Source organism: Rhincodon typus, chromosome 6, assembly GCF_021869965.1.
Source record: "Rhincodon typus isolate 14 chromosome 6, sRhiTyp1.1, whole genome shotgun sequence".
Classification (NCBI taxonomy): domain Eukaryota; kingdom Metazoa; phylum Chordata; class Chondrichthyes; order Orectolobiformes; family Rhincodontidae; genus Rhincodon; species Rhincodon typus.
The window spans coordinates 106,838,527-106,861,428 of record NC_063337.1 but is presented as its reverse complement, the minus strand read 5'-3'; the positions used below and the strand labels follow the sequence as shown (position 1 = coordinate 106,861,428).

At 40.0% G+C, this 22,902-nt stretch overlaps 1 protein-coding gene across 1 annotated transcript; it reads right to left on the bottom strand.

Moving 5' to 3' along the window:
* Positions 1-400: 400 nt before the first annotated feature.
* On the bottom strand, positions 401-21,341 carry LOC109939040 (porimin). Its single transcript, XM_020537325.2, has 4 exons — positions 21,156-21,341; positions 7,036-7,218; positions 5,786-5,939; positions 401-1,272 (listed from the first exon to the last, which is right to left on the bottom strand). The coding sequence occupies exons 1-4, from the start codon at positions 21,319-21,321 to the stop codon at positions 1,248-1,250; spliced, it is 528 nt and encodes a 175-aa protein (XP_020392914.2). The 5' UTR covers positions 21,322-21,341; the 3' UTR covers positions 401-1,247.
* Between the last annotated feature and the right edge of the window lie 1,561 nt (positions 21,342-22,902).

Below are 22,902 nucleotides of genomic sequence, written 5' to 3'. Positions count from 1 at the left end.
ATTTGTTGATTCCTTGTGGAAACAATATCTGCATTAAAAGCAGCTGTATATTAACATATAAATCCAAGTTGTGTTCACACAAAACACTGTAAACTTCTGGTCTAAAACATTTAATATCTTGAAATTGCAAAATATGACTATCCATTAATATTTATGGAAGTTCATCCCAACTTGTAGATTTTTTTTTTAAAAAAGAGTAATTGTATTCAAAATGGCTGGAATCAAGTCTTTAAAAACATACATTACTAAAATGAATTTTAACAAGTTCTGTGTAGCTTAAAGTGCAATTACCCAACTTCAGCAGGACAAGAAACAGAGCTTACACAGAAGATATTTAAACTATAATGATTTCTATCAACGCACATGTTCAAAGAGGATGCTTTACATGTTGAATAGTTGGTAGTTTTAAATAAAAACTTTTATTTTGAAACAGGAAATGGTTTAAGATCCAACTGAAATCTGCCTTATAAAGAATCAGTACAGAAAACTCTTAAACAAGTCAAAAATTCACTAAGTAATAAAACAAACAAAACCCAGTAAAACATAATTGATAAACTAGAAATTACAACTGGTGTCTTTTACAACAAATTATTAAATATGTTGAGTAGACATAACCAGTAAAATAGCGAAAATGTTATTCAAACTCTAAGGCAGTAAAATCACCAGTAATAAAACAGAAGTAATCTATTACTGTGCAGTTGCAGCTTAGAATTTCTCTCTGCACATAACTTCATGTTGACATTCTGATTGTTATACATAGTGAAAACTTGAGACATTGACCTTGAATCAACAAGGTTGAATAGTTTAAATTTCCAACGAACTAAAGCTTGCATTCAGACATTTCAGCCAAATGAGAAAATCTAAGCCTTCAAGGAAGAAAAGTTTGCCTTTGTACCAATTAGATTCTATCCAAACCAATCTTTGAATGATAATCTGTGAATCCTAACAATTTCTATACTCTGAAGCTGTAGTCACGACTACAAAACATAGTCTAGCACCTGGTCACTAGATGCCTGGTTAAGCTCAAAAGGCACTTTCAGATTTTAAAATTATATTGCCTGCTTTGAAATCTAAAAGCATTAATCCATTGCAACAGTGCTTTTGGGTAGAAAGTTTTCTAGAAAGAGATTGTATTTTAATATGCAAAAATCTGAACATAGACATCTTAATCAAAAGACTTCTTGCAATAATAGATTCCAATTCATGGAAGAAGCAATGCGATCTCTTGGGGTCTTCATATTTGATGTTTAGATTATTGCCTCAGTTTCTTCACTGGAATATATAAAAATAAAGTTAATGCTTTTGAAATTATGAAGTAAACCACATTTTGAAGTAAATAGAAATTAAAACCAACAAATGAAAAAGATCCACAAAGAACAAAGAATTGAGGATATTGGATATCTGAAACAAAAACAAAAAGTAGTTACTAGAGAAACTCAGCAGGTCTGGCAGCATCTGCGAAGAGAGAACAGAGTCAATGATTTGGGACCAGTGATTCTCCATCCACTAGTCTCTAAACATTAACTCTGCTTTCTCTCCACAGATGCTGCCAGGCCTGCTGAGTTGCTCCATCAATTTCTGTTTCTGTTTTAAAAATCTACAAAGTTCTGGATAAGTTCAGATATACATTTTGTAATGAGTGAGTTCTGTAATCTCAACAATGAACTCAAACCTAAACTCACTGACATATGTTACAACTTCATAGGCTTTTGGCCAGATATAACCGAAATCAGTGAGGATATACAACTGCCCTTCCTCCACAATAAAACTCAACACTGGAGCCTCCCAAGGATGCGTCCTTAGCCCCCTACTGTAGTCCCTGAATACCTACGACTGTGTTGCCAAATACCAAACAAATGCCATTTAGAAGTTCGCTGATGACACCACCACTGTAGGATGGATATCTAACAATGACAAATCAAAATACAAAAGAGAGAATTAGAGGGCTTAGTGACGTGATGCAATGAAAATAATCTCTTTCAACATCAGCAAAACTAAAGAACTGATCATTGACTTAAGAAAGGGGAGAACACGCCTGCATCTACATCAACAGAACTGAGGTTGAGAGAGTGAACAGCATCAAGTTCTTCAGAGTGATGATAACCGACGACCTGTCCTGGACTTCCCACGTAAATGCGACAGCTACGAAGGCAGAATAATGCCTCTTCTTCGTCAGGCGGCTCAGGAAATTTGGCATGTCCAAAAGGTCCCTCACCAATCTCTATAGATGTACCATTGAAAGTATACTGTCCGGGTGCATAACAGCCTGGTATGGCAACTGCTCTGCCCAGGACTATAAGATACTACAGAAGGTGGCGTGCACAACCCAGACCATTATGGATGCCACGGACTCCATTTACACAGCTCACTGCCGCAAAAAGGAGGCCAACATCATGAAAGACCCATAGCACCCTGGTAATGATCTCCTACAGTGTCTACCGTCAGGCAGAAGACACAGAAGCCTGAACACACGCACAAGCAGGTTCAGAAACAGCTTCTTTCCGCCTCTTATCAGACTGTTGAATGGACTCCAGCCTCAATAATGTAACCTGCAATGTAACCTGTATGCTTTTAGGTCTTTTTCATCTGTACACCTTTTGCTTATTGTGATCTGCCTGTACCTCTCGTAAACAAAGCTTTTCACTGTATTTCGGTACATGTGACAATAAATCAGATGTTAAAATGTAATCACTCATTTGGGCAAGATTATGAAGAATATAAGAATAACATGAACTATCATTCAGTCTACTTTCAGTCATTGATAAGATGTCAATGAATTTCACTAAAAAATTCTAGATGCCAGAAATGTAGCAAAGCCTGGGTGTTGCATCAGAGTTAGGAAGGGACAGTATAAAATGAAAGGGACTTCGTACTTGGTGCAGATCAATTACACATTGAAAGAAGAGAAACTCTGAAAAGTTTTTTTTCTCTGCAAATGCTGAAGCAGTTTTTCTTCATTTAGAGGGACCACACCATAAATTTTCATGTCAATTGGATTCAGAGTGGAAACACTAGAGGCAAGATGTCAGATGCAGATGAAGTTTGAATCCAGTCACAGAAAAGTCTAGGCCTTCAGTGTATGCAGCTATTCTACCAGTGACAGCTTTGCTGCGCCAATTGTTATAAATTAGTTTACAAGAATTTTCATCATGAATTTTGTGGTAGTGGGAAAACAGATCTCACCCTGTGTTTTTATTAAAGCACTCCCAGGTCAGGTATAACACTGTCCAGATGCAGTTAGCATTTACTTCTATGCAAGAGTTTTCTAAGATCCGAAGATTACTTTAAGACTTGCAATTGTCATTTAATTTCTCAAAAGCCAATCTTGTTGACCAAAGACTAGTGTGTTCTGTTCTTGCTGACAGTATAAAATTACTTCTTTTATAATTCAGTCTAAAATTTCACTGAGAACTGTTTATAAATCCTCAAAATAAATGGTTTTCAGGCTATAAATTCTGCCTGCCGATGATGAATGGTTGAAATTAATTTCTCCTATTAAGTTTTAGTATCAGTGGCAACATGCTCATCAGAATCAGAAAATTAAGAGTTCACAACCCATTTCATGACCTGCGCTAAGCTGGAGTGATCTTCATTGCTGTAATGAGGAGATACTGTTTTGCTACAATAGCTGTTTTGGGTAAGACATTAATTCAAATTCTTATCTCTATGTTCAGATGGATGTATCTTAGCAGTTTGTTTGAAGAGAATTCACGTGCGTTCCTCAACCACCACTGTACATTAACAAAAGAGCTGACTGCCTCCTCCATCATCACTTCTTCTTGAACATCCCAATTTTAATTGCTGCAGCACTGGAGGACAAGCCTTCAGCTGCTTCAGTCTTGAACTCTGGAATTTTCTCACTTAAAATAAGAAAGCACAGCAGAGAGTTTAAGAGGTTCCTTAAAATCTCTGATTGAGTTTTTGGCCATCTGCCCTAATGTCACTTTATGGGGCATGATGCTTTAATTTTGCTTCATAATACTTCTGTAAAGCACTTTGGGACATTTTATTACTTGTAAATATTGTTGTTGTTGGGTCATACAGTGAAAAATATTTGCCATCCTACCACAAAATAATAGATATGATTTTAAAATAATTCACTTACTGTAATGCCAAGGGCAAACACAATCTAGGCAAGGTTTTAGCTCTTTAAAATAGAAAAAGTATAGTGTTTGAAAAGAGAAGTCATTGACTTTTTAGGGCAGTCATCAATTAAGGAAAACAATGATACCATGGTTATTTAGCATCCTTCATATCAGCAAAGTGATCTAATCATAAAGTATTGACTGAAACTGTATACAGTAAGATGGTGATATTTATATTTAACCTTCATCTTGGTTATTTCAACTTTGAAATTTCATTCCTCGCTTTTGAAACTGGCAGATTTTTTTCCCCCTCCATGACTCCAATCTTGAACTCACTGAGGACTGAAAATTACCTCATTCCCTATTATTTCACATTAACATGCTTGAAAATAGATAATTTATCCAACTAGTTTATGCTAGTATTTATCCCCTATCCTAATGAGACTGATACAGCTTTCCCCTTTCAACCATCTTTCCAGAATAATCTTGAATACTGACTTAGTTTGCAGATCAACAACCAACTCTCAACTCTTAATATGAAGCAGTTTCACCTGCTCTGTTCTAAATTTCTTACATTTAGACTCGTCTCTGTGGGCCCCTACTGAAGATCCATTAACAACTAGAAATACAGTCTACAGTTCCAAGAATGAGAGGACTATTCTAGAAAGAGAGATGGAGTGGAATTAACACATTCTCTAGCTCAGAAGACCAGAAAATAATTTAATTGAAACATTTAAAATTCTTAAGAGAATTTGATCATGTCGATGCGGAGAGGCTATTTCCTTTGGCAGGAGTTTAGAACTGGGGAAATAGTCACAGAATAAGGAGCTAATTATTTAGGATTGAGAGGAGGAGGAGTTTGTTCATTCAGAGTTGTGAATCTTTAGAAGTCTCTGCCTGAGGGCTCTAGATACTCAGTTGATGAGTAGATTCATTATGGACTTTGATATATTTGGTCATTGAAGGCATCAAGACATATGAAGATCGGGTGAGAAAGTGGAGTTGATGTACAAGTTAGGCATGATGCACCAAGTGGGCTTCTTCCACATTTGTGCCTTTACACTTCTACCTTTTTCTATTTCATAATTTTAAACATTTTCATTATAGCATCCCAAACCTGATTTCCAATGAAAAAAGATGTAGTTTTGCCAAGTCTTAATTGGTGCCTGCATGTATTTACGGTATACTATATCTAAAGCTTAGAGATCCTGTGCATTGTGTGCAGTCCAATAGTACATTTAACATTATAACTATATTTTTACACTAGGTTTGTGAATATCTATTGGATTTTTCATATTTAAAATCCATTAGCCCTCTTTATTTTAACAGCTTGATCTCTGGATCTCAACAAAAGCAGACTAGACGGCTGACTGGTCTATGCCTACTCCTAACTTGTATGTATGTACCCTTTCTGATTTTAGCTTTCTTCTCTCTTGACATAGTTAACAGACAGATATCAGTCAGCTCTAGTACCACAATCCAGCATTGACTAATGATCAAAGACAGATTAGAAAAGTTCCTTTCTAAGGCTAAGGGGAAGTGAAACCATTTATTACCCTGCTGCCAGTTCACAGACCAGGGATTGAACCTGCTGTTTGGCTCATATACTTCTTTAACTTATTAAGCTACTGAGTCATCAAGTTTGGAATTTTTAACGTTAAGGGAGGAAAGATTTGTTTAAAATGATGCAAGTTTCTTACATGGTTCTGTACCGAGTGCCACTTCTGGAAATGCAAAATCTTCGTCCAAGGTAGAAAACAGCCATGACAGCCAAAGCCAGCACAATACCGCCTACAAAACTTCCAATATCAAAATGTGAAACAATAGGCAAGGCAGTTGTAATAATATCAGCACCTGAGAAGAGAAACAAGTAACAGCAATAACAATAAGGATGCTTAATAGAAACTGAATGTGCATCTTTGTGAACAAACTTTTTTAAATGGCTGATCATAAAGCAAAAACTGACGCAGACGCAGATCAAATTCAGCTTTTACAACATATCAAGACTGCAATAAAATAGTATGGTAAGGATTTTTAATTGTTATCATCTAAAAAGGGATATGGCTCATATAGTATCTTCAGCCTCTAATTACTATAGAAGGTAGATATTGGCGTAGACATTAGGTTGCACAACACCTGTTTCAAGCAATAACTAGGCTATCATTCTCCAAAATAGGGAGGGGGAGGGGTAAAAGTGTACACATTCCCACCTGAAATTGTACCACCTAACATATTGGAGATGGGCAAAAAATATTGGCTAATCATTGTCAATTCCTGGATCAAGTGTTTTGTATGAAAATACAAATGGCTGAACCAATGAGGTCCACACTTCAAGGTTGCTTTGTTAAGGAAAACAAGGCTGTAAGAATACTGCCCAGTAGGCTTCAGCCAAAAGTAAAAAACTTTTCTGAATGTGATGCTGGATCACTCTTCTCAAACCTACGTTTGAAAGTCAGGTCCCTGCTGCTATCACTCCCACCCTTGACCTGGACTCCAATCTTTCTCCCCATCTCCAATCTCTTCCCATGCTGGCCTCTGATAACACAGAACTAATCTTCTTTCGATCATCTCATGTTGATCATTCTTACTTGTCTGTTTGATTGAAATGAAAATGGTGCCCCATTCACACCCACCACAACAAGTGTCTAGCTCAAGATCTACAATTATCATTGTCTCAACTCAACGTTGCTACTTTATCTGCTGTCTCACACACACACACATCTGCACAGGAGGTTTAAATATTAAATAAGGTCTTCACTTTTATACCACCCTTTATTCACAATTTCTTAGCAATATTTCAGCTGTTAACAAAAAAAAAATCCAATGAATCATTTCTTACAATCTGCACAAAATTAAATATTTAAAAGTGGCAAAAATTCCAAATTTATATCATCATACTCTATTTTGTTTAGAGCATAACTCCAAAATTCAACCCTTTAAAGATACATACTTGTACTATTTGCAGAAGCTGCTGTGGTAGTAGTTGCCGTGCCACTCCCAGATTTGGTGGTTGCTGGCCTACCGGTTGTAAGCACAGTTGTTACAGTGGTTTCTGTTTTGGTGGTTATTTGCGTTGTTGCTGTATGGTTTGGAGATTCAGTGGATGGATGCACAGTTGTTGTGTTAGGAGTAGCTGGCAGCAAAAAATCAATGGGTCATTATTGGATGATGAAAGATATCCTTTAGTCATTATAGAAAATACACATTAATACAGTACACATTAGAAAGTGACAGTAGCCAAAATATTAAATACTGCAAAGTAATTGTGCCTGAAGAACTGTAAAAATAACCCATTTAAAGACTGCTTTATGTTTCAAAAATATCCTTCTTGAGTTTGTACCCTATTGACAACAGATTTCTGCCTAAGTACAAGTCAGATTTCTGGCAGTTGAGATATGGATAGTAATTTGTTGTCATTCTTCCACTGAAGAACTATTCATTACTATCTGGGGAAGAGGATGGCAACAAATAAAGTGGGAGAAAGAAAGAAAAGAGAAAGGTGAAATAAAGCACTAAGCAAAGCTTTTGAATTTGTTTTTTTTGTGAACTGATGAATGATAATAGCTGTAATTCAAAGGAATTGATGTTGTAAAGAAAATAAAATTGTTACAATAAGTTCAAAGTTAGCTGTACAGACAATGGGAACTCCACAGATATTTATTCTTTTGATATAATTGTGATTGCTTTTATTGCAGACAATGCATTTCATTTTGGATGTAGAAGTCATTCTTGATGTCCACATTTTCTGATCAGCACTGCTATATGATAGAAGTCTTTTCCTTTCCGTGTTCTGCACAAATTGCTTAGACTAGTCAGCTGATACCATCATCTACAAATTCCCACCATACTGGCTTGGATTGTCTCACCATTTGAAGGTGAGAAGTTAGGGCATTCAGACTGTCAAGGTTAGTATCTAGAAGGTGTGATATCAAATTTGTAAAGTTGCCTTCCTTGCTGTCACTGCAACAAAATCCTATATCTGCCTAATGGGGCTGCAACCTTTTAATACTTTTGTTTTAAAATATAGACATCAGTCTTTGCATGTTCGACATCAGTCCCACATCTGAGCTCCTTTCACCCTCTCACAATTAAAGTACCTGGTACAATAGGCAGCCAGTAGAGACTGAATGATTGCTGGCACCAAGTCAAACATCCTTTGCACATAAGGAGCATTAAACACGTGCTTGGAGAACCAGTAATATAGGTAAATAAAGTTACTTTGAGTTAATGCACAATACAAGCTTTCTTGCTTGCTTTTAACACTTCCAGTGAAGACGTGGAGAAATCCAGAATAGTTCCTTTCATGTCAATTGGATGTGGTGGTTTTTGAATAGACTGGGAACCAATCCCTTCCAATGGGAAACATCTACTAACTGGGTGCTGCTGCTAACTTTGCCACTATGGCTGGTGGTTACATTAATTGCCAATGACCTACTTTCAATGGCAAATGAAGAATGAATGCCCTTAACGGCTCAATGAATAAAATCCATCCCCTGGCAAGATAATGAGTCATGCAGATCAGAATAAAAGTCTCAGGTTTACTTCCTAATCAGGGATTATTAACTGGTCTCAGGTAGAACAGAACAGGCTCATTGTATTCCATTCAAATGCTCCTGATTGAAAGATGTTTTGACTTTTGTCCTGCTATTTTGTTGTAAAGTAGTGTGAATGTGGGCAAGATCAAGATTGTCATCTGTGGTATCCTGCACTATTAACTATCCCACGTGGTTATTTGGCTAAGAGATTACAGTGCTGCTGGCAACCATGGAAATGGACTCTTCAAGGACCAGTATTTTGAGAAGGGAGTAGGTTTTTCCTAAATATTACCCTCATGTAAAACAGGCATGGTTTTGCTTCAACTCCTACCCTCATTATTTTGTAATTACCCTAATTTAAGTTTAGCATAATTGTTTCTGACTCGTGTTTTTCACATGGTGAAGAGGTTTAAAAAAAAATATTATAAAATTACTTGCAGAGCAATAGTTAAATGACAGTTGTGAGCTGCTAGCTGTAGATAAACTCACTGACACAAAATTGTTGGTTAAACAATACACAAGACCATTTGTTCTAGGAACCAATTTATCTGCAAGATAGCAAAGGAATAATAATGATAATGCTCAAAGCTGAACAAAGAGGTTGTTTATTCATTGAACCTCTGAGCCTTGAAGTCATTAAAACACTACTAGCATCAGACAGGGGAGGATAATTGATACACACACAGGTCAGACATGAACTGTTACGTCAAGGACAACTTGTAACCTATAGTGCAACCAGACCTGATCATTTGTACCATACATACCTTCACAGTAGTCGTACACTACGATTAGGCACGTGTACCTATGTAATGATAGGTTAATTCATCCTCTGCATGATTATAAACTTAATCAACTGTAATGATTAGATTTAGATAATTGTACACCTCTTTAATTGGTATATGTTAATTTCTTATGATCAAATCCAAGAGTATTTGCTCTTGTACGCTTGCCTTCATCGGCTGGGGCATCAAATACAAAAGTTGGCAAGTTATGTTACAGCTGTATAAACTTTAGTTAGGCCACATTTGGAATTTTGCGTGCAGTTCTGGTTACCAGATGACCAGGAGCATGCAGAGAAGGGTTACCAAGAAGTTGCCTGATCCGGAGGGTTTTAGGTATGTGGAGAGATTGGAAAATTCGGATTGTTTTCACTGGAATGACAGAGGCTGTGGGGTGATCTGACAGAGGTCTATAAAATTATGAGAGGCATAGATGGGGTGGATAGATAGATGCTGTTTCCCCCCAGGTTGGAAAAGTCAACTACAGATGCGCACAGATTCAAGGTGAGAGGGGGAAGTTTAGGGGAGAAGTGCAGGGAAGATTTTTCACACAAGATATGGAGTGCCTAAAACACACTGCCAGTTGAGGCAGTGGAAGCAGGCATGTTCGTAATATTTCAGGCATAGCTTGATAGACACATGAACGGGAGGTGAAGAGAAATAGAAACTGCATATGGTCAGTAAGTAGTTGGTCTAGATGAGGATTAGGAATCAGTGCAGGATTGGTGGGTCGAAGGACCTGTTTGTATGCTGTATTGTTCTTTGTTCAAGTATAACTGCCTCTGTAATCCTTTGTTGTCCCAGCACATCATTTTTGGATACTCGAGTCCCTTGTTATAAGGAAATAACAACTGCCATTTTAACACTCTGCTGATCACTGTCTAGTTACTCTTTGCATATAAGTGCGGTTATCAGACCCCAGAAATTCCTGCAACAAATGGAATGCTAAGTTCTACCACGTTATAGTCACTGTTTCAAAGAGATCTCTTACTCAGATCATTCATTAAACATGCTTCATTACACTTTACTAGATCCAAAATTAGCTTGAATCCTGGTTGGATCCACAATATGTTGGGCTAAACGTTACATCTTTTTGGCTAAGTCACAGTTGCGTTGATGTTACGCATAGCAAGTTCTCTTGAAGTATTTTACAAAACCTGCTGCATTAATTTCCTACTATGTCCCTCATGTTGGATTGTCCCCATCTTTTCACATGCCATTCCCAGGACAACTCACCACTCAATGAAAGAACAGCACTTCTCACATCTGTGCACTCTTTAAAAGACGGCTGTGCACCTGAATGAGTACTGACATTCCGAAGCTGCACTGCTTGTTGACGGAAAGAATCTGAAATTGGTGAAGGCAAGGATAGCACCATGATGCTCCTACAGGGACCCAGACAAAGCAAAGGTTCCAGGAGAGGAGTCCTCTTCCTGGAGGACTGGCAGAGGCCACACCACCAGACTGTGGCAACATAGTCAGAGGTTACCACCTGACTGAGGGCCATTGCCATTATGTGGAAGAACTACACTGCTGTGCCAGAGTAAGGCACACCGTTCGCTCTGCAACTTTACACTCACTAACTCTGTAATGACCTCCCACCAAGGCTCATGCTCTACTATCACTATTGTCTGCAATATCTTCTCTCACTCACCAGACCACTTGCATGGTGTATTAAGGCAGTAGGAGCATACTTCTTCATTCTGTCAGCACACCTCATCACTTTTCAACCACTTGCACCACCACTGACAGGTTTGCCAACGACTGTCAGCTCACTCAATCTCTCCCTTTGTTTTCTCCTTTAATGAGACAATCTCCAAAAGGGGATGAGTTGTCCCTTTTCTCTGCAGTTTATAAGGTTTGACTTTTAACTAGAAGAGTCGAATGCAGATGGTTCATTATTATTTACATGTATCTGGAGTCTATTTGTAATTAATAGTAATTCTTGTGATGTAGATAAACCTGGTCCATGCTGTCATCCAGAACTAAAAGACAGGCAAATTAGGGAATTCTCAATTTTCAAAAATCTTTAATTTTTATGACGACTCTAGGAATAGTGGGGCTTGACTTCAGTGCGCTACTCCAGTGAGGTGTAACAGTTTTGTTCTAGATATTACATGCATTTAAGAAAAGGTCCATTATTTTTGTCTTTTTACCATTTATTCCTCATATGATCCTATTTGCTGCTGCTTTCCTACGTTTGTACACTCTGTTCTTCATGTCCCACTTTGGATTTCGTTATTAAAATAGTGACAGAAAAGGACAGACCAGATCTAAAAGTTAAAGTTCTAAATTGGAGGAAGGCCAATTTTGACTGTATTAGGCAATAACTTTCAAAAGTTGATTGGGGGGTGGATGTTTGCAGGTAACGGGATGGTTGGAAAATGTGAAGCCTTCAAAAATGAGGTAACGAGAGTCCATAGACAGTTTAGAACATTGAACAGTACAGCACAGTACAGTATAGTACTGGCCCTTTGGCCCACGATGTTGTGCCAACCTATTATCCTACTCTAAGATCAAACTACCCTGCATACCCTACATTTTACTATCCTCCATATGCCTATCCCAAGAGTCGCTTGAATGCCCCTAATGTATCTGACTCCACGACCACCGCCGGAAGCGCATTCCACACACCCACCACTCTGTGTGAAGAACCTACCTCTGCCATCTCCCCATATCTTCCTCCAATCACCTTAAAATTATGCCCCCTCGTAATAATCATTTCCACCCTGGGAAAAAAAGTCTCTGGGTATCCACTCTATCTATGTCTCTCATCACCTTGAGTCACCTCTCATCCTTCTTCGCTCCAATGAGAAAAGCCCTGGCTCCCTCATAAGACCTGCCCTCCGTTCCAGGCAGCATCCTGGTAAATCTCCTCTGCACCCTCTCTAAAGCTTCCACATGCTTCCTACAATGAGGCGACCAGAACTGAACACAATATTCCAACTGTGATCTAACCAGGGTGTTGTAGAGCTGCAGCATAACCTCGCGGCTCTTGAACTCAGTTCCCCTGCCGATGAAAGCCAATGTTCCAGCTAGGGTGAAGGGTGGAGGGAATGCTGGATGACTAGAGAAATTGAGGTTTTGGTCAAGATAAAGAAGGAAGCAGGGTATAGACAGTAGAGATCGAGTGAATCCCTAGAAGACTATAAAGGCAGTAGGCGTATACTTAAGAGGGAGATCAGAAGGGCAAAAATGGGACCTAGGATAGCTTTGGCAAATAGAGTTAAGGAGAATCCAAAGGGATTCTACAAATACGTTAAGGAACAAAGGGTAACTAGAGAGAAAATAGGACCCCTTAAAGATCAACAAGGCCACCTATGTGTGGAACTTCAGCAGATGGGAGAAAGGTACTAAACGAGTATCTTGCATCAATGTTAAATGTAGAGAAGGTTATGCAAGATATAGAATGTGGGGAAATAAATAGCGACATCTTGATAAGCGTCCATATTAGAGGTGGTGGTGCTGGAGCTGGACGGCCTAAGACACACAACGGTGGATAAATCCCCGAGACCTGATCAGGCATACCCTAGAACTCTGTGGGAAGCTAGCAAAGTGATTGCTGGGCCTCTTGTTGAGATATTTGTATCATCGATAGTCACAGGTGAAGTGCCAGAAGACTGGAAGTTTGCTAATGTGGTGCCTCTATTTAAGAAAAGTGATAAAGGAAAAGCCAGGGAACTATGGAGCAGTGAGCCTGACACTGGTGGTTGACAAGTTGTTGAAGGAATCCTGAGGGACAGGATTTTTACGTATTTGGAAAGGAAGAACTCATTAGAGATTGTCCCCACACATAGCCACATTGACTATCATGTCTCACTAACTTGATTGAGTTTTTTGAAGAAGTAACGAAGACGATTGATGATGACAGAGTGGTTGATGTGATCTATATGGACTTCAGTATGGCATTCAACAAGCTTCCTGATGGGAGACTGGTTAGCAAGGTTAGATCACCTGGGTATACGGGGAGAACTAGCCATTTGGATACAGAACCGACTCGAAGGTATAAGATAGAGGGTGGAGGTGGAGGGTTGCTTTTTAGACTGGAGACCAGTGACCAGCAGTGTGCTGCTAGGATTGGTGCTGGGTCCACTGCTTTTCGTCATGTATATAAATGATTTGGATATGAACATTGGAGGTGTACAGGACAGCGAAGGTGGTCACCTCAGAGTACCACGGGATCTTGATCAGATGGGCCAAGGAACGGCAGATGGAGTTTAATTCTGATAAATATGAGATTCTGCATTTTGGAAAGGCTAATCAGGACAGGACCTATGCACTTAATGGGAAGGTCCTGGGGAGTGTTGCTAAATAAAGAGACCTTGGAGTGTAGGTTCATAGTTCCTCAAAAAATGGACAGCAGATAGATAGGATAGTGAAGGGCATTTGGTGTAGAAACATAGAAGATAGGAGCATCATGATCATGGCTGATAGTCCAACTCAGTAGCCTGATCCTGTTTTCTCCCTATAACCTTTAATCCCATTCACCCCAGCCACCTCTTGAATACATCTAATGTTTTAACATCCTGTGGTAATGAATTCCACAGGCTCACTACTCTTGGGTATAGAAATGTCTCTTCATCTCCATCCTAAATGGTCTACCCCGAATTCTCAGACTATGACCCCTGGTTCTGGACACATCCACCCTGCATCTACCTTGTCCATTCCTGTTAAAATTTTAAGTCTCTATGACATCCTTGCTCATTCGTCTGAACTTCAGCAAAAATAATTCTAAACTATCCAATCTCTCCTCATATGCCAGTCCCAGTATCCCTGGAATCAGCTTGGTAAACCCTCGCTGCATTCCCTCGGGAGCTTGCCTTTATTGGTCAGTGCATTGAGTATAGGAGTTGGGAGGTCATGTTGTGTTGTACAGGACATTGGTTAAACCACTTTTGAATCCTGCATGAAATTCTAGTCAGTCATTCTGTTATCTGAAGGATGTTGTGAAAGTTGTAAATCTTCTCTGAACCCTTTCAAGGATGTTGCCAGGGTTGGAGGGTTTGAGCTACAGGCAGAGGCTGAATAGGCTGGGGCTACTAGCCCTGGAGCATCGGAGGCGGACGGGTGACCTCAGCGGTTTGTAAGGTCATGAGGGGCATGGATAGGGTGAATAGCCAAGGTCTTTTCCCCAGGGTGGGTGAGTCCAAACTAGAGGGCATGGGTTTAAGAGGGGAAAAGATTTAAAAAGGGACCTAAGGGTCAACTTTTTCATGCAGAGAGTGGTGCACATATAGAATAAGCTGCCAGAGGAAGTCGAGGAGGCTGGTACAATTACAACATTTAAAAAGCACCTGGATGGGTATATGAATAGGAAGGGTTTAGATGGATATGAGCCAAATGGGACTAGATTTATTTAAGAAATCTGGTTGACATGGACAAGTAGTACCAAAGGGTCTGTTTCTGTGCTGTACATCTCTATGACTCTTTTCTAAATTGTTGTCCTGCATTGCGACCATATCTTTTTGCTTTGTAAGCTCACACTTCCTCTCTCTCAAACCCTTTCCACCTCCAATTAATTTAAAGTCTTCTCCACAGGACTAGTTCTTTGATTTGCCAGTACAAAAACTTTAGCATAGTTCAACCGAACAGTCCTGCCACAACAGCTCCTTTCTATCACATAACTAGGGGGCATAGTTTTAAGGTGAGATAAGGAAAGTTTAAAAGGAGAAGATGTGCCAGACAAGTTTTTGTTTTAAACACTGCGAGTGATAAGCGTCTGGAAAGCACCTAAAGGTGGTAGAAGCAGTTACGATAGCAACATTTAAGAGGCATTTAGACAAGTGAACAGGCAGGGAACAGAGGGATACAGACCATGTGCAAGCAAATGAGATTAGATTAAAATAGCATCATGGTTGGTGCAGACATGGTGGGCTGAAAGGCCTGTTCCTGTGCTGTGCTGTCCTATGTTTTGGTGCTAGAACGGAAACCCATTCCATCCATACCAAACAGTATCCATCCCTGCTAATTATACAGTATTGCCAGCTTTTCAAACGATAAAACAAAAAAGCCCTCAGCAGCTGGGCTGCCATGTTGGAGAGCAGGGGGATGCATCACAGTGTTGCCTGCATTTGCAGCTTAACCCAAACAGAGACGGAGAATCTGTAAACCTGTGTCTACCTTTCTACTGTTCTGTCTCATGTATTTTCTGATGGTGACATGGTGAAGGCAAAACTGATTGGTGATTCACCCAGCAGTGACAGGATGAGGCCATTAAGTGGTCTTAATTCCCCACTTAAGGTTCTCAACTGATGAGAAAAGAGGAAGGTGGGCCTTCTGGCCAAAACATAATTCTAGTGTAACTGGTGAGGTGACAGAGTCCAGCTGTGGTAAAAAATGCCCTTTGTGCCTTTGTGTTTGTCTTCAGGAAGTGCAGAAAATTCGGCTCATCAATAGAAACAGGCTGATGCTAGACACAGCACAGCATCGGCAACAGGTAGTTTGGTGGTGGTCAGATGAGGATAGACAGACATTGTCAGACATTGTATTTTCCAGTGGCAATTGTAGATTGACGGCCAGTTCCATAAAAGACTCATTAACACAAAAGGTAAAGACAATGAGAACATCTTGTCAGGGTCAAGGAGCAACCGAAGGTCTCATTCAAAGGGAAGCTGTCATTGCTTTAAGGGAAATCCCTTCTCCAGATCCTGGTACACAGGAAAGAACAAAGTACAGCAAAGGGTGACAAAACAGACAATAAGAACAACCAAATAGTAACTATGAAACTTAAAGGATAGGAGAATAAGCACCAAATGTTTTCACAATTACATACTGAAAGAGAGGGGTAGTCAGGAGCAATGTGGGTCTCTATAAAGCTAATAGCAGTGATGTAGTCAATGAAAATAATGAAAAGGTGGATATGCTGAATAATTACAGTGCATCAGTATTTATAGCTGAAGATTGGAGGCAGTCTAGAAAGAGTTCACTGGTATATAGGAGCTGTGTCATGAGGAGAACGTTGAATAGGTTGAGCCTATACTTATTGGAGTTTGTAAAAATGAAAGGAGACCTTTTTGAAATATACAAGATTCTTTGGGGACTTTTTTTTTGTTCATTCACGGGCTGAGGGTATCACTGGCTAGGCCAACATTTACTGGCCATCCCTAAGTAGGGACGGGAATTAAATGCTGGCATAGCCAGCGATGCCCTCATCCCATGAATGAATTAAATAAAAAGATAAAAATTGCCCAGAATGTAGTTGAGAGTCAACCACATTGCTGAGGGTCTGGAGTCACATGTCATTCCAGACCAGGTAAGGATGGCAGCTTCCTTCCCTAAAGGACATTAGTGAACCAGATGGGTTTTCTGACAATTGACAATAGTTTCATGGTCATCAGACTCTTCAAACAATTTTTTTTAATTGAATTTGAATTCCACCAACTGCCATGGTGGGATTTGAGCCTGGTTCCTCAAAACATTACCTGGGTCTCTGGATTAACAGTATAGCGGTAGATGAGGAAAGGTTGCTTCTCCTTGTGAGACAGTCTAGGACGACAAGGCATAATCTCAGAATATGGGGTCACAGATTTAAGTGAAATGTAGACGAATTTCTTCTCTTAAAGGGTAATGAAGCTGTGGAATTCCTGAGCCAATGTGATTCACTTCCATGATTTCAGGAAATAGTTGGAGGCGCTGGATACTATAAAGGCTATAGACCCTGACAAGGTCAAAATTTACAATACCAGGTTAAAGTCCAACAGGTTAATTTGAATGGCAGAGCAGATTAAATGGGTTAAGTGGTCTGATTATACCCTAATGTCTTATGGCCTTAAGAGATCAGTATGCCAGACATCCCCAGGAAATTAATATTGCATCCAGGGCAAAATACACCTAAATTACTGACAGCAAAATAATAAGAATAAAGAAAACAAGTTCCTTAACTATAACAAAAACCAAAAGAACTGCAGATGCTGTAAATCAGAAACAAAAACAAAGTTGCTGGAAAGGCTCAGCAGGTCTGACAGCATCTGTGAAGGAGAAAACAGAGTTAACGTTTCAGGTCAGGTGATCCAGATAACATTCTGGAGATCTGGGTTTGAATCCCACCACAGGTGATGTTGGAATTTGAGTTCAATAAATATCTGGAATTAAGAGTCTAATGATGACTATGAATCCATTGCTGATTGTCAGGAAAAACCCACCTGGTTCACTAATGTCCTCTAGGGAAGGAAACTGCCATCCTTACTTGATGTGGCCTACATGTGACTGCAAACTCACAGTAATGTGACTGACTCTTAACTACCATCTGGGCAATTAGGGATGGGCGATAAATGCCGCCTAGCCAGTGAAACCCTCATCTTATGAATGAATAAAGGAAAAAAGCCTTTTGCAATGAAGTGCGCCTACCATATGTCTAATAAATAAAGCAAAATGCTGCAGATTCTGAAAACCTGAGACCAACAGAGAATGTAGGAGAATCAGCAGGTCTGGTGTCACTTGTGGAGAGAAAAAGTTAACATTTCGTACAAGATTTGACTCTTTTTTGGAACTGAAAGGGGTTAGAAAATGGTGGTTTATATGCTTTCAATGGAGGCACAAGAGGAGCAAGAACAGCAAATGCTATGAAGACTCAGTGCAAAGGACAAAGGGATTGCTAGTTGTGGTGAAAGAGAAAAAAAAATGTGGAATGAATGTAGTTTAAGGTGTGAAAGGGAGAAAATGCATTGTCTCTGCTGACAGCAAAGTAGACAACTCACAAACAGACAAGGCTGTGAAGTGAGAATGAAGAATACAAGAAATTTTGAGGACAGACACCATATAGCCAGGCCTTCAAGTTGTGGAGTTCAACATAACGCTTTGACAACTTGTAGCCTCAAGGACACAATCAATATCCTGGGAGTTACCGTTGATCAGAAATTCACCACATAAATGCAATGGCTACAAAAGCAAGTCAGAGGCTAGGAATACTGCAGTAATTAGCTCGCCTCCTGACTCCCAAAAGCCTGCGCACCATCTACAAGGGACAAGTCAGGAGTGTGGTGGAATACCCACCATGTGCCTGAATGAGTGCAGCCCCAACAACACTCAAGAAGCTTGGTATCATCCAGGACAAAGCAGCCTGCTTGATTGGCACTACATCAACAAGCATCGACTCCCTCTACCACTGACGCTCAGTAGCAACAGTGTGTACTATCTACAAGATGCACTGCAGAAATTCACCAAAGTTCCTCAGACAGCACCTTCCAAACCCACGACCACTTCCACCTAGAAAGACAAGGGCAGCAGATACATGGGAACACCACCACCTTCAAGTTCCCCTCCAAGTCACACTCAGTCCTGATTTGAAAACATATCGTGTTCCTTAACTGTCGCTGGGTCAAAATCCTGGAGTTCCTTCTTTTAAAAGGATTGACACCAGAGGGCAATGTTTTAACATAGAAATAAATGCAATGTGAGAAAAAGCATTTTTTTTCCCCACAGTGAAGAGTTAGGATTCAGAATTTGCTGCCTGCAAGCATGAAGGAGACAGATTCAATTGAGGCATTCAAGTGGGTTTTGGATGATTACACAAATAGAAATAATGTGCAGGATTATGGGGAAAACGCTCAGAATACTGGTACCAATACAATGGGCCAAATGCCCTCTTTTGCACTGTAACAATTCAATAATTCTCACTCTTGATTGTCTAGTAAAAAAAAAGGTTGCTGATTGGATCCCAACATCAGATGACTAATGCAGAACAACATGGCGACATGCAACACACACTGTAAAACCAGAAATATCATAGAAACAGGGCCTTAAAAAAATTCATGCCAAATAGCTTTTATTTGACATTGACATTTGACTTTGGCCAATTAAAGTTATCACCTGTGATAGCTTTTAATAATTTACCAGAAAACTGGCTTAGATTACTGGTTCAGTGATCTACTCCAGTTAACACTGCAATCCTGCTAGCAAGAAGGACACTCGATAGTTTTAGTTCTACTTTGCACTTGAGGAAGCGAGGTGAATGTAAGATAGAAATAAGATTTTTATTATGCTCTGGGTACTTCTGGTAGAACTGTAATTTTTTAATACTCTGAAACCTATGAATTATGCACAAATTTTGTCTATTTGTTGAAATTACGTTTTACTCTGTATAGTTAATAGGAATCACTAGAACATTTCTAAAATGCAATTTTATGCACCATTCATACCTAAAATGTCAAGATCAAAACATGTTTGATAAGATTGTGGCACAACACGAAGAGGAAAAGGAACTTAAATGAAGTAATAAAGGCATTCAGCTCCTGGCTATGAAGAAATTTACTTGGAATATCACCAGGATGAGGGTTTTGATATCACAAGAGATTAAGAGATATTGGGATTTTTCTCCTCAGAACAGAGAGTATTAAAAAAAAAAATCACAGAAAAACAACTTTATAGAGCAATTCAAAATTGAGGTGTTTTGATACAGAAGGTAGGCAGGAACTTTTCTTCAGATATAGTATTAAAATATTTGCTAAAAAGCAAGAAAAACCATATTTTTAAAAAACGCTCAGCAAATTGTTATGATCTCGAAGTACTCAAAGGGATTGCTACCTCAAAATAATTTTTTTAACCCACAATCTTCAGTTCAACTAATTGCTTGTTCTTTTAGCACAGACACAGTTATATTAGCATGGATTGAAAATAACTACAGAGTGGCACAGCAGTTAACACTGTTGCCCCACAGCACGAGCAACCCAGCTTCAATTCCACCCTCTGACAACTGGCTGTGTGGAGTTTGGTGGATTAGACATGCTAAATTGCTCATAGTGTCCAGGGTTGTGCAGGCTAAATCGGTTAGCTATGGGAAATGCACAGTATAGGCTAGTGAGGGTGGATTCGAGTGGGATGCTCTTTGGAAGGTTGGTGTGGACTCGATGGGCCGAATGCCCTGCTTCCATGCTGTAGGGATCCTATGATTCTATTTACTGGACCAGACCCACTGAGTTTCAACAGCATTTTCTGAATAAATTTCACATTTCTGCAGTATTTTGCTTTTAACTAAAATAGCTGGGCTGTCTTATGGTCTAAAATTTTACCAAATATTTCCTAAATACTTCATTTAAAATCTTGATGTATTTTACAGTCTGCTTTGTCTGATGGCCCAGCAAACAGTGAAATATTTTGGGTAATAGTTATTATATAAATAACATTCTTTGTGTACACTGAAAATAAAGAGCATTGCACAACATTCGAGTTCGTTTACTTTATAAACATCTCTTATGTAAAGTGTTTTCTTTTAAATACCCTATAGATTTAGAAGAGCTGCAGCTAAGTGTCATCTTAGCCGTCTTAATACTACAATATTATCACATCATAGCACAATTTGAAAAAGCTAGATGCATCAAAGAACACTCGCATAAATATGTGTGTTTATTTGCAAGCAGAGCAACCCTTTGTGCTGCAAATATTAACTGCACTAACACTGTAAACTAGAACTATAGTGAATAAATGGTCTAAGTGCCCACAGTACTTCAGCTAGAAACGGAAAAAGATGGAAACGTTAGAGGAAGTCAGCACATCACCGAATGACAACACGACGCTGGCCTTCCCTCCTTCAAAAACAAACTTAGGGATAAACACTTCTCACAAACATAGTGATCCTTCAATATCTTGTCAACACGCGTATCACAACGTCCTTTTCACAACTTTCGTCCAAGAAGAAGTAGCAAACGTTCCTCGTCCCATTAAAACTTTCCGCTATACAGTCAGCCCAATCCTGACACGGAGATTTCTCCTGTTCCTCTTGGAAAACAATAATTAAGACAGAAACGAACAAGAGCTGTCACCTGAAAGACGAAGCCTCAGCTCGCCAGAGGCGGGCGACGAGCTGAAAGCGGTTAGAGCCAGTAGCAACAACGCTGCACAAACACGACCCGGCTTCATGGTGCGGCCGCCTGCACTCGCGCTCTCTGCACCGTGCGCGCGCACTGGGCACGCTCCAGCCATAGCCATGTGACTCCCGCGTGCCGATTCCGCTGCACGCGGACCCACCTGAAGAGCAACGGAAACGTTGTCCTTAGTACAGAGCAACAAGGTAAATCCAGATTTACAAACAACAAACTGAAGTCGCTGGAAAAGTTCAGCAGCTCTGGCAGCATCTGTGAAGGGGGGAAAAGAAAATCAGAGTTAACGTTTCGGGTCCGGTGACCCTTCCCCAGAACTCAAATCCAGATTTACCATTTGCTGGAGCGGTTAGCCGTTCAATGGCGAGATTTATTGGGTTGCAAAGTGGAACTCTAGTTTTTTTTTCTAAAAAAAAAATTTATTCTGCAGGCCTGTTGTTTCCAATAGCGGATTGAGAAGAGATTTTGTTTTTAAAAAGCAAAGATTGATGGAGGCATTCAGCAGATCTGGCAAAACGTTAACGTTTCGGGTCGAGAACACCGACTGTGAGGAGGTGTCAGTTCATCTTGATTCATCTTGTCAGTTGTTTCCCCCACCGTTTATGCACACTCCACACAATAGCACCATGCTGTTTCTTGGCTGCACCGAAATTTCAAGTTAAACAAGAACAGAAATTGCTGGAGAAACTCAGCAGATGTGGCAGCATCTGTGGAGAGAAAGCAAGGTTAATCGTTTGGGGGGAGAGATAGTAGGAACTGCAAATACTGGAGAATCTGAGATAACAAGGTGTAGAGCTGGATGAACACAGCAGGCCAAGCAGCACCAGAGGAGCAGGAAGGCTGACGTTTCGGGCCTAGACCCAGTGGCCCTTCCTCAGAGCTGACTGATTTTAGCTAGGAAGATGTAGTATGTACAAAAGCAGAAGTTTCTGGAAAAGCCCATCAGGTCTGGCAGCATCTGTGAGGGAAAAGTCAGATTTAACATTTTGGGTTTCGAAATTTAACTCGACTTTTTTTCTTCACAGATGCTGCCAGACCTGCTGAGCTTTTCCAGCAACTTCTGTTTTTGTTCCTGATTTACAGCATCTGCTGTGTGATTTTTATTTAGATCATAGAATCCCTACAGTGTGGAAACAGGCCCTTCGGCCCAACAAGTCCACACTGACCCTCAGAGCATCCCACCCAGAGCTATCCCCCTTTAACCCCCCTAATTTAGGCATCCCTGAACATTACAGGCAATTTAGCATAGTCAATCCACCAGGAAACTGGAGCACCCGGTGGAAACCCATGCAGACACAGGCAGAATGTGCAAACTCCTCACAGACAGTCACCGAAGGGTGGAATTGAACCTGGGTCCCTGGCACTGTGAGGCAGCAGTGCTAACCACTGAGCCACCGTGCCACCCCTAGATGTAGTGTTTGTGCTGAAGATCAGGAGTAAGTATGGAGATGGCGGTGTCCCAGAGAGAAAAAATTGTAACTAGGTAGACAAAGGGATGCATAATGGTGGGAGAAAGGAAAGCAGATCAATAGGGGCCGTTAGGAGGTGAAAATGTGTTTGGCTGTGATGAAAGCAGTCCATTGCAGCATCATGACGGATCCAGGGGTGGGGTGGCAGTAAAGGATATGGAAGAAGGTGTTGAGGTTCTAAATTTACTGAATTCAATATTTCAAGTGTTTTAATTAATTCC